General features: G+C 35.4%; 1 protein-coding gene across 1 annotated transcript in view; it reads left to right on the top strand.

The window, feature by feature from the left end:
* The window catches only part of CALCR (calcitonin receptor), a 1065293-nt gene that overhangs the window by 626253 nt on the left and 420274 nt on the right, over positions 1-18766 (top strand). The window contains exon 8 of the mRNA XM_053714051.1: positions 3794-3906. Coding sequence (XP_053570026.1) covers positions 3794-3906 — 113 coding nt within the window. The remainder of the gene's footprint in view (positions 1-3793; positions 3907-18766) is intronic.

Raw genomic sequence — 18766 nt, 5'->3', positions numbered from 1 at the left:
TAGAGTTTTTTTTATTTTTCGTAATTTAGTGTTTATTATTTTTTGTAATGTTAAATTTTTAAAAAACAATTCGTAGTGTTTAGATTTTTAAAAATTTTAATTTAGGTTTTACATTGGTAGTTTTTTAATTTTATTAGAATAGTTATGTTAGGTTAATTTATAGTTTAAACTTAGTTTTTTTAAATTTCACAGGTAAGTTTTTTTATTTTTTTTAAAGATAGGTATATTATAATTTTAATTTAAAGTTAGTGGGTTTAGAGTTTAATACAGGGAGTGCAGAATTATTAGGCAAGTTGTATTTTTGAGGATTAATTTTATTATTGAACAACAACCATGTTCTCAATGAACCCAAAAAACTCATTAATATCAAAGCTGAATATTTTTGGAAGTAGTTTTTAGTTTGTTTTTAGTTTTAGCTATTTTAGGGGGATATCTGTGTGTGCAGGTGACTATTACTGTGCATAATTATTAGGCAACTTAACAAAAAACAAATATATACCCATTTCAATTATTTATTTTTACCAGTGAAACCAATATAACATCTCAACATTCACAAATATACATTTCTGACATTCAAAAACAAAACAAAAACAAATCAGTGACCAATATAGCCACCTTTCTTTGCAAGGACACTCAAAAGCCTGCCATCCATGGATTCTGTCAGTGTTTTGATCTGTTCACCATCAACATTGCGTGCACCAGCAACCACAGCCTCCCAGACACTGTTCAGAGAGGTGTACTGTTTTCCCTCCTTGTAAATCTCACATTTGATGATGGACCACAGGTTCTCAATGGGGTTCAGATCAGGTTAACAAGGAGGCCATGTCATTAGATTTTCTTCTTTTATACCCTTTCTTGCCAGCCACGCTGTGGAGTACTTGGACGCGTGTGATGGAGCATTGTCCTGCATGAAAATCATGTTTTTCTTGAAGGATGCAGACTTCTTCCTGTACCACTGCTTGAAGAAGGTGTCTTCCAGAAACTGGCAGTAGGACTGGGAGTTGAGCTTGACTCCATCCTCAACCCGAAAAGGCCCCACAAGCTCATCTTTGATGATACCAGCCCAAACCAGTACTCCACCTCCACCTTGCTGGCGTCTGAGTCGGACTGGAGCTCTCTGCCCTTTACCAATCCAGCCACGGGCCCATCTATCTGGCCCATCAAGACTCACTCTCATTTCATCAGTCCATAAAACCTTAGAAAAATCAGTCTTGAGATATTTCTTGGCCCAGTCTTGACGTTTCAGCTTGTGTGTCTTGTTCAGTGGTGGTCGTCTTTCAGCCTTTCTTACCTTGGCCATGTCTCTGAGTATTGCACACCTTGTGCTTTTGGGCACTCCAGTGATGTTGCAGCTCTGAAATATGGCCAAACTGGTGGCAAGTGGCATCTTGGCAGCTGCACGCTTGACTTTTCTCAGTTCATGGGCAGTTATTTTGCGCCTTGGTTTTTCCACACGCTTCTTGCGACCCTGTTGACTATTTTGAATGAAAAGCTTGATTGTTCGATGACCACGCTTCAGAAGCTTTGCAATTTTAAGAGTGCTGCATCCCTCTGCAAGATATCTCACTATTTTTGATTTTTCTGAGCCTGTCAAGTCCTTCTTTTGAACCATTTTTCCAAAGGAAAGGAAGTTGCCTAATAATTATGCACACCTGATATAGGGTGTTGATGTCATTAGACCACACCCCTTCTCATTACAGAGATGCACATCACCTAATATGCTTAATTGGTAGTAGGCTTTCGAGCCTATACAGCTTGGAGTAAGACAACATGCATAAAGAGGATGATGTGGTCAAAATACTCATTTGCCTAATAATTCTGCCCTCCCTGTAGTTTAAGTTAGTGTTTTGCGATGTGGGGGGCAGTGGTTTAGGGGTTAATAGGTTTAGTTTAGTAGTTACGATGTGGGGGCTGGAGGTTTAAGGGTTAATACTTTATTATAGTGTTGGCGATGTGGAGGGGGCCGGTGGTTTAGGGCTTAATAGGCTTATTTAGGTGTCGGCGATGAAGGGGAGCAGCAGATAGGGGTTAATAACTTTTATTAGTGTTGCGATATCGGGGAGCGACTGAATAGGGGTTAATAACTTTTATTAGTGTCTGCAATGTTGGGGACCGTCGGATTAGGGGTATTTAGACTAGGGGTTTATGTTAGGGTGTTAGGTTTAAATGTAACTTTCTTTTCCCCATAGACATCACAGATATTTGTCATTCCGCGATCGCTGGTGTTAGTTTTTTTCTAACACTCTCTCCCCATTGATGTCTATGGGGGAAAGCGTGCATGAGCGCGTAAACTCAGCTATTGGCTTTTGTGCGGTATGGAGCTTAACGCACGATAAAGCACAGCACAAGGAGGTTTTTTTAGTAAATTGTAATGGCAGCGCTATGGAGAGTGCAATAACCGTTGCCGTTATTTTTGCACCCTGTTTTTAACGAAAAACCTGCAATCTAGGTGATTGTTATTCAAATTTTCCCTTCCCCAGTATCATGTAATAGTCGTTAGCCAATCACAAAATGTATATGCTTATTTACTGTGTACTTTTGCACATGCTCAGTAGGAGCTGGAGCCTCAGAAAGTATGAATATAAAAAGAATATGCATGTGTTGATAATGGGGGGAAAAAATATTCCATGCTTTATCTGAATCATGAAACTTTATTTTTTACTTTAAGGGCCCTTTAATTATAACCTACTGCTTAGTGTGTTTTTTATTACATAAATGAAATAAACTGTTGTTATATCCCTTTAAATGTATAGTAACTAGATTAACTGCCTTGCCTTTAAATGCATGGTTAAAATATAAAGGTTAACTGTAATATTCTGTTCTTTAAATGTGCTCTATTTGTAAGATCAGAGAGAGATTTTTATCTGTTTCTTAATTTTTCATTGTTTTCTCAAAATGAATTGGCCTCTGGATCTTGTTATATGGGAGATCTAACTCTTATCTAAAGCTGCTGATTCATCCTTTGAGTGCTTGACAGCAAATTTTTATAACAGCAATATTTTAGAATTCTTTTTGCAAAAAGCTTCCATCCAGCTTATGTGTTAAAGGGACATGATAGATAGATCATACAATTTTAAATAGCTTTCAAATTTACTTCTATTATGAAATTTGCTTAATTCTTTTGATATCCTAAGTGCCTTTGTAGACTACAGATATATAAATTTAAATTAAATGGTAAGAGTGAATCTGTAATTGTTGAATACATACTGCAGATAATGCTTTGTTAAATAAACAAGCGCAAAACATATACCATTCTACTAGGGCCCAATAATTTAAAGCTCTATGCTCAGGTGAGATGATTTAAGAAGTAGCAGTAAGGTGAGCTCCCTCAAAGAATTTTAGAAACAGTAATTTTACTTTGAGATGTTTATCTCAGTATGCAGTGTTCTGTATGTGAAGGAGATACTCCTATACTACAGTATAAGGACTAAAAAAATCCCCATGGCAGCAAGTTTTTGACCATCTGACCCATAGAAACAACCAGGGGAATCATACTGTTGAACAATTAAAGATGACAGAAATATACAAATTGGTTCATGTATCAAAATCAAATACAAATTTCAGTTTAAATGTGTTGTATCTTTCTTTTTTATTATTGTATGCAATTACACTGAGGTTTTTTCAGTGTATACTTTAATAAATCTACTTTAACAAGTCTCAGGTAATAAAAATGGGGAAAAGTAATAAAAAGATGACATTTTTATGAGTTGATAAATGCTAATCCTGACTGTTTGACACTGATGGAGTTTGCAGATGTCTATTTATTTATACTTCTAAATTCTTTAATTGACAGAAAAGGCGTCAAAGTTCTGTGATTGGAAGGGAAATTGGTTTCAACATCCTGAAAGCAATCGGACATGGTCCAACTATACTCTCTGCAATTCTTTTACTTCTGAAAAACTGAAGGTGTGTATACAGTTAGCATATTATTAAAGTTTATCAAGGTTGTCTTATCCCTAAGCGTATTTATACATTTTATGCCAATTTAAGCTTGTTAGCTCATAATTCATAGATATATAAGATTATGATAAAATGTTGGTACCACATCTACAAAACAAATTATTATTTATAATTCTTTTAATTTTTATATTTTTTCCACTTACTATCTAGTACACAGGATAATAGATATCAATATCTGTATAAGTGATTAAATATAACTTCTATAGAAACCTATAGACTAAACTTCCTAACAGATCAATATTTTTGCAGCCTTAAGGACTGCATATGTACAATTATGGCTATTAACCACACAATCATAATATATTTCCTAAAAATGTCCAGTGTCACAGAATCAGATTTAGATGATGTTGCAGAGTTTTCTCTATATGCTAGAACATTTGGCCCTCAGAGGGCTTACTTGGATTTGTGCACCAACCAGAAGTCCTTAAAGCACAGATTTTTAGTTATAGTTTTACCTGGGACCACAAAATGATAGCATTCTTTCTCAGTTCTACATTTTCCTTGGTCCCACAAGAACTAGGGCAGAGGACCACAGGCCACCAGTTCGCCATCCCTATTCTAAAGCATTATAGCTTTATTACAATTATCAATGATGACAATATATCGTGATTCCAATAATTAACCATTTTCTTCATGCTGAATACTTTTAGATGTTTTTTATATGTTTACTTCTTGTATCGAAACAATGATATAATCAGACTTTTCTGCAATACTGTTTATAATATTTGTAAATTTGCCAGCATTTTCTTTCATAAAGGTAGTGAGAGTCCATGAGCCATTACTCCTGGGAATTCCACTAGGAGGAGGCAAAGATTCCTAAAACTCCAACCAATTTGTGGCCCGTTTTCTCTTCAGTGAGCTACTGTTTGGACTGAGGGAAGTTTATGGAGTATTGGGTAGTGGTACAATTACACCCATTGGGATTTAGTAACAGGCCTGCCAAAAGTGTTGCGGGGACTGATCCCTAGCCTCCTCCTGTTGGATTATTGTTATACTCCACATACACAGATCATCTGCTGTCATTAGTGTATCACTGTATTGGCTATCTACTGGAAGTAGTTTGTTCTGCAGATGGTAAGTCCAGTAGTGTGGGTGCTTTTTAGGTAAGTATGTAGTTAACATTTATGTGGGCACTCACTTAGCTTATAGGCTATTAGTAGCTACACTTAGGCCTCCATGTATTAAACGGCATTTGGACAAGCTTCTCAACCTGAGAAGTTGTCTGCCCATCTTTTCACGGGATATAGACAGCGGATACTGTTTGTCCACTGCCCGTATGCGACATTACACACTCAAGTGAGCGTGTAATGCCACCCCCTTCTCTTGCTCGTCCAATCACACAAGATAAAGGCCTGTCAATCACCCTGAGCAAGCAAGTTTGAGGTGATATTTCTGAGGTAGCGGAGAATGTAAGAAGCAGTGGTATGATGGCCACTACCTGCTACATTGCTAGAAGCAGGGTCACATGTGCGAAGCTGCTCTGAAAGGGTTATAAAGCAGCGTAAGTCAAGGGACCATGCTGACAGGCATTATTTATTATATGTTATTTATGGGATTTTGGGCTGCAGGAACCATAGATTTTATATGCACCCTATGTTTTATTTATTTTTTTGCAGTGCACAGCGATTATTTTGAGTTATTAAAGTTTTTGCACGTTATTATTATTTGGTGTCCATCAGCTTGTTTTCCTGCCTTGTATGTTTAGTGCATGTCAGCTGTATTTGTGCACCTATCTGTATAGTGCTACCAGTCGGCTGTGTGCTCATTTTGGCTTTTTAGTACTCTTTGGTTTCACGTGCATAGGCTATTTAGTTAGTTCCCCTCAGCTGTTTGTGAGTTTGCCAGTTTGTGATGTCCCCCTCTCCGCTATCATGCTGTGTCGAGTTACTGCACATCGCTTTATGGATGCATAATGCTCCTTTATTTGCTTTGTCTTTTCTGGAGGAGGGGTACAATTTTCAATACAGTTAAGAGCTGCATTATTGGGGTGTAAGGTTCTATGCTTATGTAATTACCTGCCTATTTTCCTTAATTAAGAATTTTTTTATTTAAATCCTTTAATATCATTTGTCTAACACATTGTTTAATATTTTCTGTAGTTTTCAGACAAGGCCTGTATTTTTATGATGGAGCATACTGGTTATTTCCTCACTACGTTAAATGTTATCTCCTTAGAAGATAGATCCACTGAACACTTTCCTACTAATATTAAGTGTATTTTTTGCAAGCGTATTGCTATTATGCCCTCCGCTCAGCTTTGCAATTCTTGTATACTTAATTTAATGCATGTTAACACTCATATAGCTTATCTGATTTAAATAGATCTAAATGTCTGTTAAAGTGCATGTTTCAGACCCTGGTTTCTCTGATTTGCCCTCAAAGGGTGAGGTATTTTCAGAAGATCAGGAGTCAGTCTCTGATCAAGATACAGAATGGTATTTGTTTCTGTTTTAACCTGTTCAAGGATCCTTATGTTCATGTGGTAAAGTATGTTATGCATTGGTTCTGTTTTTTTAAACTTATCGCTAAGTCAACAGAGGTTTTTCTGGTTTCTTAAGCTATCTCTTAAATAATCTCTAAATGGTGGTTTATGCCTGGTATCTCCTTTTATTCCACCTTTAATATTTAAAACAATGTTTCTTTTTTATGACAAATACCTTTGAGAAGTTATCCCTAAGGTAGGTGAGGCTATTCCTACTTTGGCTAATAGCATTACTATTCCTCTTCAGGATAGAACTTCTTTTTGAAGACCCTTTGGATAGGAAGTTAGTATCTTTTCATATGAAGGCATTTCAGCAAACTGATTCCTTTTTAGGCCAGCAATGAATATTGCTTGTGCTGCTATAGCAGCCTATTCTATTTGGTGTGATAGCTTATGTTAGCAGTATTCTGATGATTCTGTTGGTGTAGAGTTTTTGAATCAGTTAAGACTTTTAAAGTCAGCTAATGCTTTCATTGGTTGCACTGTTGTCGACATTATTAAGATTAATGCCAAATTGATGGCATTAGTAGTCCTGACCAGAAGGTTGGGGCATCCCTTTGTGGTCATCTAGTTGTTATCACAGTGGCTTATCAACCAGAGGGTTGAGAGTTCAAATGCAGCTAAGGTTGCTGATTTCTAACAAGATATGGTTTTGAAGTCTAGGTTTTTGTCCCTTTTTTTTGTTTGAGCCTGGCCCTAATGCTATTTTTCCTACTGGGTCTGGACATAAAGGAGCTTTACTCCCTCAAAACAAAAAGTCCAAGGATGACACTTCTTTTTTTCAAGGAGTTTGGTTTCAATCTGTTAAGATCCATAAGTTTTGAATATACATAGTTTCCCAGGGATACAGCTTTGGTTTCAAATCAATTCCCCCCAGGGAAAGGTTTCTTCTGTCTCTTGTTCCGTAGAATCCTGTGAAGGTGAGTGTCTTCTTTTTGTCAGTCTTAGACATGCAATCTTTGGGAACTATAGTCCCAGTTCAAAGGTTGGAACAAGACCAGGTATTTTATTCAAATATTTTCAGTTCTGGATTTAAATACTTTAAACAAGTTTCTCAAATCATCTTTTTTTTTTCAAGATGTGAAAATTCAGATGTGTATGTCTAATGTTCTACAAGTGCAGTTTATGTCTATGATAGATTTGATAAATGCTCATCATCATATTCCTATTCGCAGGAATCATCAATAGTTTTTTACTTTTGAATTCCTGGTCAAGCTCTTTTATTTGTTTGATTTAGGTTCAATTTTTACTTGTCCTAATTAGACTATGTTCTTAACAAACACAAGTCTTTTGGGTAGGGAGACAATCTGGGGATCTTGGAGAACCCTGGGAGTTTGGTCTCCTTGGGAGATAAGAGTACCTATAAATCTTTTGGAACTCTGCAATCTTCAGAGCTGGCCTCTGTTGAATAGAGACTTTTCTGTGTTTTCAATCAGACTATGTCACAGTGGTGGCTTACTTCTTTCATCAAGCGGAAACTTGCCATTGTTCTTTAGAACCCCCCTTGTTTCCCACTTTTTCTGTAGTGTAGCATCCCATCCCTACCTCTCCCTTCCAAACGTATTTGCTGCAACTTATTTTTTTAATCTGGAATAAACTTGGATATCTACTCAAATTTCCTGGGCCAAACAACTTCCTAGCTACTTATTTGGCTAGTGATTCTAACAGCAGTTAAAGGCAGAAGTTTGACAGTTATGTTTTCTTTTAAAACATAGAATTGGCTTTCAATTGAAAAAAATTGTTTTAGTTCTGTTTTTTTTTTTTATTTATAATTTTAATCATTTGATGCTTTTAGGATGTTCCATTGTGTCCTAAAAGCACTTGGCTGTAACACCATTAGGACAGCATGGAACGTCTAAACTTTTTTGGTTTCCTGCTGCCCTTCTCGATAAAGAAATGGAGCACGTGATCGGAGTGCGGATCATGTGACTTTCAGTTTCTCACTTTTGTTTACATCGGACTTTGTTTCGATCTTGTGCACTTGACCTCATCCTGATGCGATTAATATTACATAATAATAATAATAATAATATTTTAAGTGTGAATGTTTAAATCATAGACCGGTTTTCCTTTTTTATACAAACTCTGTAGGGACTTATTTAAAATGATTTTGCATTTTAATAATTTCCCTTTACAATAGAACTAGTGCAGTAATTTAGTTACATAATTTTGTAGTAACTAAAATAATTCCATATCTTAAAAACGCTTCAGATTGTGATTTGCACACATCCATTTTATTTATTCTTGTTAGGAGAAAAAATCAGCCACATATTACAAACAGGACAAAAAGTTACCTGCGCATTATCCAAAACTTATGTGAATAGTGGGTTTTAGCATCATATTTTGGCCAAAGCATATAAGCCCACCTGCCCACATCAAGATAAATCCCATAGATGAATCTTACTATAATACTTATCAATATGTTTAAATCAGGTGTACTGTGCACCCATACTTGGTTTTCTCTGTAACTTACATAGAATATCTAATGAGAACAGGGGTGGGTTTATTAACACCTGAACCAATTAGCTTTTTTCAGGGATACGCAAGTGGGAGACTGCCAAGAAATACTGCAATGGCAACATATTGCAAAGAAAAAAGGGATAAATCACGATCTTGTATGTATGTATTGTATTGGGAACTTGTAAAGCGTGGCTCATCACCCGTAAGGGTCTCAAGGCGCTGCTCATTTTATCGACCTCAGAAGGATGAAAGGCTGAGTGGACCTCACCGGAGATCGAACCTTCAACCCTTGGGTTGCTACAGTGCTCAGCCACAGTGCCTTAGCATGCTGAGCTATCTGTCCGGCTTCTTAATATTCCTGCCAGGACAAAATTCAGCCACATTTTACAAAGGAGAAAAAACAGTTATCTGCACACTCTGTGGAGGTTTTTAGCACCATGAATATGTTCAAGGCTGAATTTACAATTAATCCTGACCATAGACACAAGTCACCAGGATTTTTCAGTGACGAAAATATCAGTTTACACATTTTCTGATTTAGTTTTCTGTCATAATCAAATGTGAATGTAAGACAATAAGGGCTGTATGGAAATATTTTTTCACTTGCGTAGACAATATAAACCGTCCCCCCCCCCCCGAGAGATATTGACCCTAGACTTCAACATTCATTGTTTGTTGAAAACTCCTGCATTGTAGATAATGCACAAGTTTATAGCTTACTTTATAAATAAGATTATTTTTTAAAGGGGTAGTAAACACAAAACATTTCTTTAGTAATTCAGAAAGAGAATACAATTTAAAAACAGGTTTCCTATTTACTTCTATTGTCAAATTTGCTTCATTCTTCTGGTATTGTTTGTTGAAGAGATACCTAGGTAGGTGTCTGGAGCAGTACATGGCAGGAAATAGTGCTGCCCTCTAGTACTCTTGCAAATGGATACAAGATGTATAAAACTGCTGCAGTATAGTGCTCCAGACATGTGTATGCCCCTGAGCTTACATCCCTGCTTTTGAACAAAAGATACCAAGATAAAATGTGATATTACAGTAAATTAGACCTTGATTAAAATTGCATGCTCTATCTGAATCATGAAAGGAAAATTGTGGGTTCCTTTGGCTTTAAGAAATGTTATTAATGTTAATATTAAAGGGACACTGAACACACATTTTTTCTTTCATGATTCGGATAGAGCATGACATTTTAATCAATTTTCTAATTTACTCCTATTATCAATTTTTCTTCGGTCTCTTGCTATCTTTATTTTAAAAGCAGGAATTTAAATCTTAGCAGCCAGCCCATTGTAGGTTCAGCACCATGGATAGCACTTGCTTATTGGAGGCTTACATTTACCCACCAATAAGCAAGCATAACCCAGGTTCTCAACCAAAAATGGGCCGACTCCTATGCATCACATTCCTGCTTTTTAAATAAAGATAGCAAGAGAATGAAGAATTGATAATAGGAGTAAATTAGAAAGTTGCTTAAAATTGCATGCTCTATCTGAATCATGAAAGAAAAAACTTTGGGTTTAGTGTCTCTTTAAGTAAATTTGTATTATTTATTCCTCATTATTTTTTTCCATTATTTTCTGGCTTTAAACATAAATTGAACGCTCTATTTGATATTCCCTACCATACTAATACCCTTCCTTCCAATAAATCTGTAAAGTTTAGAAAAACTGGCAGACCCTACTAGTGGAATACAAACACATCAGTACTCATTTTGTACAAATGCTGTTTTGAAAAATGCAGTTGTTTCCTAATAAGATGTCAAAATCTTCTAAAAAATAAAGAAACCACAAGCATGTGTGGTCCGTTGGATTATTTAAAAACCAACATGATGTTTAAAGTTTATTATTACTTCAGCTGTATTACCCAGAAACATAAACTTGTTCCTTGAAAGGGCAGCCAAATACAACACTACATTACAGATTGTTAAGTCCAAGATTATTATTTTTTATATACATGTAACTTAAAATGTGTTTTAATTTAGCAGTTTTTCTTTAGCCTTGAACTCAACATTTTCACTGCATATATTAAAATTGATGCTTGATGAGATAAAAAAAAACTCTCACAATTGAATTTAAATGTGCCTGATATATACCCTGTATATTCTTTTTTTAAAAAAAAAAAAGTTATACATATTTCTTTTTTCTTTTTTAATTACCAAACAGTTAAAGCAATTCTTGAATATTAAGGCATATACAGTACTGTGCAAATGTTTTAGGAAATGTAAAAAAAAATGCTCTAAAGTAATAATTCTTTCAACAATAGAATTGTTAATAGTTTATTTTTATCAATTAAATAAATGCAAAGTGAGTGAACAGAAGAAAAAACTAAATGAAACCAATATTTGGTGGGACCACCCTTTGGGGTAGATTTATCAAATCCCGGAGTGGACATGATTCGCTGTAGTGAATCATGTACGACCAGCATCGCTAAATGCCAACAGCATACGCTGTCGGCATTTAACATTGCACAAGCATTTTTTGTGAAATGCTTGTGCAATGCCGTCCCCTGCACATTTGCAGCCAATACGGCACTTTATGATCTGCTGGTGGAGTTTATGTGATTCCCCAATGTGCGAGGTGAAATTGCGCGCTGCGCTGGTTTCAGCAGTTGCGCTGAAGCCTGCGCCGTATATGTAATCTTGCCCCTTATGTTTTGTTGCTGTGCTCAGTCTTGCAATTGTGTATGCCATTTAACATTAAACTGTCTTCAGCAACCTCACCTTGTTAGCAGAGTTTGACTGTTGCTCATTCCGTTTTATTCCTCCCACACAGCTGTTTTTGTTAGTTAATGATTGTGTTTCAACCTACATATTAAATTGATGTTCATTAGCACTTGTTTGGTATAATTGTTTAATAATGAGCCTGAATAAATGCTTACAAAATCCCTTACTGTGTGCAAGTGTAACTAGAAGGATTCATGCTGTTTTCAAAGCAAATGGTGGTCACACCAAATATTGATTTTATTTAGATTGTTTTTCTGTTTACTCACTTTCGGCTAGATTACGAGTTTTGCGTTAGCCTTAAAAAGCAGCGTTGAGAGGTCCCAACGCTGCTTTTTAACGCCCGCTGGTATTACGAGTCTGGCAGGTACAGGTGTACCGCTCACTTTTTTCCGTGACTTGAGCATACCGCAAATCCACTTATGTAAATTGCGTATCCTATCTTTTTAATGGGATTTTCCTAACGCCGGTATTACGAGTCTTGGAAAAAGTGAGCGGTACAGCCTCTCCTGTCAAGACTCCTACTGCATTTAAAAGTCAGTAGTTAAGAGTTTTATGGGCTAACGCCGTCACATAAAACTCTTAACTAAAGTGCTAACAAGTACACTAACACCCATAAACTACCTACTAACCCCTAAACCGAGGCCCCCCCACATCGCAAACACTTAAATACATTTTTAAACCCCTAATCGCCGCCACTTCAATAAATATATTAACCCCTAAACCGCCGCACTCCTGCCTCGCAAACATTAGTTACATTTTATTAACCCCTAATCTGCCATCCCTAACATCGCCAACACCTACCTACGTTTATTAACCCTTAATCTGCCGCCCCCAACGTTGCTGCAACTATATTAAATGTATTAACCCCTAAACCTAAGTCTAACCCTAACCGTAACACCCCCTAATTTACATATAATTTAAAATAATCTAAATAAAATTACTACAATTAACTAAATTATTCCTATTTAAAACTAAATACTTACCTATAAAATAAACCCTAAGCTAGCTACAATATAACTAATAGTTACATTGTATCTATCTTAGGGTTTATTTTTATTTTACAGGCAAGTTTTTATTTATTTTAACTAGGTAGAATAGTTATTAAATAGTTATTAACTATTTAATAACTACCTAGTTAAAATAAATATACCTGTAAAATAAAACCTAACCTATGTTACAATTACACCTAATACTACACTAACATTAAATAAATTAACTAAATTAACTACAATTAATTACAATTAAATTAAATAAATTAAAGTTAAAAAAACAAACACTAAATTACAGAAAATAATAAAATAATTACAATTTTTTTTAACTAATTACACCTAATCTTATCCCCCTAATAAAATAAAAAAGCCCCCCAAAATAAAAAAAATCCCTACCCTATGCTAAATTACAAATAGCCCTTAAAAGGACTTTTTGCAGGGCATTGCCCCAAAGTAATCAGCTCTTTTAACTGTAAAAAAAAATACAATACCCCCCCAACATTAAAACCCACCACCCACACACCCAACCCAACTCTAAAACCCACCCAATCCTTCCTTAATAAAACCTAACACTAACCCCCTTGAGAAGTCTTCACCCAGCTGGGCAGAAGAGGTCCTCCAGACGGCCAGAAGTCTTTATCCAGGCGGCATCTTCTATCTTCATCCATCCGGAGCGGGTCCATCTTCAAGACATCCGACGCAAAGCATCCTCTTCTTTCCGACGACTAACACTAAATGACGGTACCTTTAAGTGACGTCATCCAAGATGGCGTCCCTTCAATTCCGATTGACTGATAGAATTCTATCAGCCAATCGGAATTAAGGTAGAAAAAATCCTATTGGCTGATCCAATCAGCCAATAGGATTGAAGTTCAATCCTATAGGCTGATCCAATCAGCCAATAGGATTGAGCTTGCATTCTATTGGCTGATTGGAACAGCCAATAGAATGCAAGCTCAATCCTATTGGCTGATTTGATCAGCCAATAGGATTTTTTCAACCTTAATTCTGATTGGCTGATAGAATTCTATCAGCCAATCGTAATTGAAGGGACGCCATCTTGGATGACGTCACTTAAAGGTACCGTCATTTGGTGTTAGTCGTCGGAAAGAAGAGGATGCTCCGCGTCGGATGTCTTGAAGATGGACTCGCTCCGCTCCGGATGGATGAAGATTGAAGATGCCGCCTGCATGAAGACTTCTGGCTGTCTGGAGGACCTCTTCTGCCCAGATAGGAGGAAGACTTCAGACCGTCTGGAGGACCACTTCTGCCTGGCTGGGTGAAGACTTCTCAAGGTAGGGTGATCTTCAGGGGGTTAGTGTTAGGTTTTATTAAGGGGGGATTGTGTGGGTTTTAGAGTAGGGTTGGGTGTGTGGGTTTTGGGTTTTAATGTTGGGGGGATATTGTATTTTTTTTTTACAGGTAAAAGAGCTGATTACTTTGGGAATCAAAAAACAGTATAGAGTGAGTGCACCTAAAAGTTGTGAATTAATTGTGGCGCTCAAAACCCTACAAAATGACGGTCGTTCCTTCAAACAACTGTCTTTGGCTTAAATAGAGAATGAACAAGGTGAGGGGAGCTTATGTGTGGTGATTACCACAATACAATTATGATCAAAGAATTATATAATTAGTAAATAAAATGAGCGAGTAATGTATCTTAAATTAAAATTAAATTTATTTAAAAAATTATATAAAAATTATACGAAAAACACATTGGTATAGAGCTCTAATACCATATATAAAAAATTATCATTTGATAAGTGATGTACTGTGCACAATATGATGAGTTAAAACAATTTCTCTAAGTACAGGATTATTTCTATGTAGAGGATAATCTGGATGTTTACGTACAATATGAGCAATTAATATTTGAGAAAGTCTCGTGTACCAATATGATATCTTATGTCCAAAAAATCTGAGTATAATCCTCCGTTATCTTGGAGGGGTTTTAGTGTTATTAACTCTAAGATAAACTTTGTGATATCTTATCTTCTTCTGTTAGAGTTAAGTTGGGCATATGCGGGTACTCACATTTAGAAGAGATGTCCAGATATACCAAGCTCTTTAGTTGGCTCACAAGTACCGATTACACAGTACCGTAAAAAAGTGTGTGATTGGTTAAGAGTGCTCAGCCTTTATGTTGAATAAAACGGAGAGCAAAAAGAGCAACTTTCGAGTGTTTTACGTTGTTGTAATATGAAGAAATCTGGAGAAATCTTTTTGAAGACTATTACCAGTCAGTGTGTATCAAGAAGATTATAACTGGATACAATGTCTCTTTTGAAAGGATGCAGCTGAACACCTCCTTGAGGTTTGCTGGAAAGCCGGTTTAGATGGACAAATGTCCGTTGGTCTTTGAGACTGTATACCCTATTAAGTGGTTGGAGCTTTTTTGAAACTCTCACAGGGTTTGCTGGAGTCTCCAAAAGACTTATGGTCCAGATGTGAGGTCTTGTGCGGATATATGTTTAGTCCATTATCCGGTTTACTGCTGTAAAAGATCCTGGATATTGGGAACGCTGGAAGCTCTGTACCTTTGTAAGGTCTGTAGGCGTCTCAGGATACTGTCTGTTGCGCTAGCTTGGTCTGAGCGCTGTCAAGTTGTTGCAGCTATTTGCCAACTTAAAGCTTCTGATTAACTTGACTTTTGATGGTACCCGAATTGCTGTCTGTTGTGTGAATTTGGGGTACAACACTCAGGAGGGCAAAACTAGATCCCAATCTAAAAACAGGTGATCCCTTATTTATACCCTTTATAACTCAATTCAATTCACAACACCATGAAATGAAGAAAATTTTAAACAAACATTGGCACTACATAAAACAGGATTTAATTCTAGGACACAGATTGAAAAATAGACCCGATATTATTTTCAAAAAAGCTAAAAACCTAAAAAACATACTATCACCCAGTGAATTTAAAAATAAAGAAATACATAATTCCAGCACCATTGACCTCAAGAAAGAAAAAGTTGAAGGTTTCTTCCCTTGCATATCTTGCAAGTCATGCAATCACAGTAGCAAGATTAAAACTAAAAAATCAAACAACAATAATCATTTTATCAACATTAAAGAAATCATTTGATGTTCAGACAAAAACGTCATTTACTGCATTCAATGCTTATGTGGCCACCAGTACTTTAGTCAAACTAGCCGTATGCTAAGAGACTGCATAAGGGAACACCTTCATCATATTGAACATAAAGCTACCAATACAAATCTATATAAACATTTCACAGAATGTCACAAAGGCAATATCCACCACATGAAATTTTGGGGAGTCAAAAAAGTATTCCTAAATCCGAGAGGGGGAAACATAGAAAACCTCCTGCTCAGAAAAGAAGCAGAATATATATACTCTTTTAAAACCTTGTATCCCATGGATTAAACATGGAGTTTGATTTAAATTTTCTAATCTGAACCCAAACAATGATATCAAATAGAATATTTAATAAAAACCAATTAATGTTTAGAACTATTTGACATCTCACAACAAGTCTTATTTATAATGAACAATAATAGCCTATTACAAAATAATTTGAAACTAGTCTTCATACCAAAATAAACCCATATCAATTACAAAATCTAGGTTAATAATACCTAAAGAATATAACCATCACACTCATCATACTCTGATCCTTGAGAGTATTTTATAAACCCTTAAAATAGAAGTCTTCAAACCAATCAAACCCTTACTATATATTAATCGATGCAAGACATAGTTGTTTTAAAATAATTGTTTTTAAAATAATTGTTTTTAAACAGAGTGGTTTAAAGTTATCGCATGTTTCATATTAAAAGCTCTTAATTCAAACCCAGTCAAATCCAGTTCTTATTAGAATGACCTATATAATATTATTATTCCTATTACATAAAATCTTCCACAGATTTATGAAAAAACTCATCACTTGAAACCAAAAATGGTACACTTTAAATTCCCCATTTCCTTGTATTTCATAAAACCACAACCAAGTGCCAAAAACAATAAAAAAATAATAAAAAATAAATAAAAAATAAATAATAAACGTAATACATTGGGCACCACCACATATGTATATAGATCCGTATTTCTGTTTTAACTATAATAAAATAACTTTTTTTCCCCACTATTTTTTTCCCACATTATTATATTTTTTATCAAAGAATTATATAATCAAATGTTTTTATACAATATATTTCTACTAACTGATGTATTTAAAAATGTATATCAATTGTGTCGATCACTCCCACGGACAAAATACCCGTGTTGATAGGCCAATTCTTTTAGTAATTATCCAATAGGGACACACTCAACCCTTTTTAAACTGATTGCAAACACCTACAGGGCATCTTGATAAAGGCCAAGGATGAAACGCGTAGATTTGCCCTCCTGAGTGTTGTACCCCAAATTCACACAACAGACAGCAATTCGGGTACCATCAAAAGTCAAGTTAATCAGAAGCTTTAAGTTGGCAAATAGCCGCAACAACTCGACAGCGCTCAGACCAAGCTAGCGCAACAGACAGTATCCTGAGACACCTACAGACCTTACAAAGGTACAGAGCTTCCAGCGTTCCCAATATCCAGGATATTTTACAGCAGTAAACCGGATAACGGACTAAACTTATATCCACACAAGACCTCACATCTGGACCATAAGTCTTTTGGAGACTCCAGCAAACCCTACGAGAGTTTCAAAAAAAGCTCCAACCACTTAATAGGGTATACAGTCTCAAAGACCAACGGACATTTGTCCATCTAAACCGGCTTTCCAGCAAACCTCAAGGAGGTGTTCAGCTGCATCCTTTCAAAAGAGACATTGTATCCAGTTATAATCTTCTTGATACACACTGACTGGTAATAGTCTTCAAAAAGATTTCTCCAGATTTCTTCATATTACAACAACGTAAAACACTCGAAAGTTGCTCTTTTTGCTCTCCGTTTTATTCAACATAAAGGCTGAGCACTCTTAACCAATCACACACTTTGTTTTACGGTACTGTGTAAATGGTACTTGTGAGCCAACTAAAGAGTTTGGTATATCTGGACATCTCTTCTAAATGTGAGTACCCGCATATGCCCAACTTAACTCTAACAGAAGAAGATAAGATATCACAAAGTTTATCTTAGAGTTAATAACACTAAAACCCCTCCAAGATAACGGAGGATTATACTCTTTTTGGACATAAGATATCATATTGGTACACAAGACTTTCTCAAATATTAATTGCTCATATTGTACGTAAACACCCAGATTATCCTGTACATAGAAATAATCCTGTAATTAATTCATCATATTGTGCACGGTACAACATCACTTATCAAACGATAATTTTTTATATATGGTATTAGAGCTCTATACCAATGTGTTTTTCGTATAATTTTTATATAATTTTTTAAATAAATGTAATTTTAATTTAAGATACATTAATCGCTCATTTTATTTACTAATTATATAATTCTTTGATCATAATTGTATTGTGGTAATCACCACACATAAGCTCCCCTCACCTTGTTCATTCTCTGATTACTTTGGGGCAATGCCCCCCAAAAAGTCCTTTTAAGGGCTATTTGTAATTTAGTATAGGGTAGGGATTTTTTTATTTTGGGGGGCTTTTTTATTTTATTAGGGGGATTAGATTAGGTGTAATTAGTTTAAAAAAAATTGTAATTATTTTATTATTTTCTGTAATTTAGTGTTTTTTTCGTATTTTAGTTTAATTAATTTAATTGTAATTAATTGTAGTTAATTTAGTTAATTTATTTAATGATAGTGTAGTGTTAGGTATAATTGTAACATAGATTAAGTTTTATTTTACAGGTATATTTGTACTTATTTTAGCTAGGTAGTTATTAAATAATTAATAACTATTTAATAACTATTCTACCTAGTTAAAATAAATACAAAGTTGCCTATAAAATAAACATAAACCCTAAGGTAGATACAAATGTAACTATTAGTTATATTGTAGCTATCTTAGGGTTTATTTCATAGGTAAGTATTTAGTTTTAAATAGGAATAATTTAGTTAATTGTAGTAATTTTATTTAGATTATTTTAAATTATATTTAAGTTAGGGGCTGTTAGGGTTAGACTTAGGTTTAGGGGTTAATATATTTATTATAGTGGCGGCAACGTTGTGGGCGGCAGATTAGTGGT

Source organism: Bombina bombina, chromosome 5, assembly GCF_027579735.1.
Source record: "Bombina bombina isolate aBomBom1 chromosome 5, aBomBom1.pri, whole genome shotgun sequence".
NCBI classification, from domain to species: Eukaryota; Metazoa; Chordata; class Amphibia; order Anura; family Bombinatoridae; genus Bombina; species Bombina bombina.
This window is presented reverse-complemented; position numbering and strand designations above follow the sequence as displayed.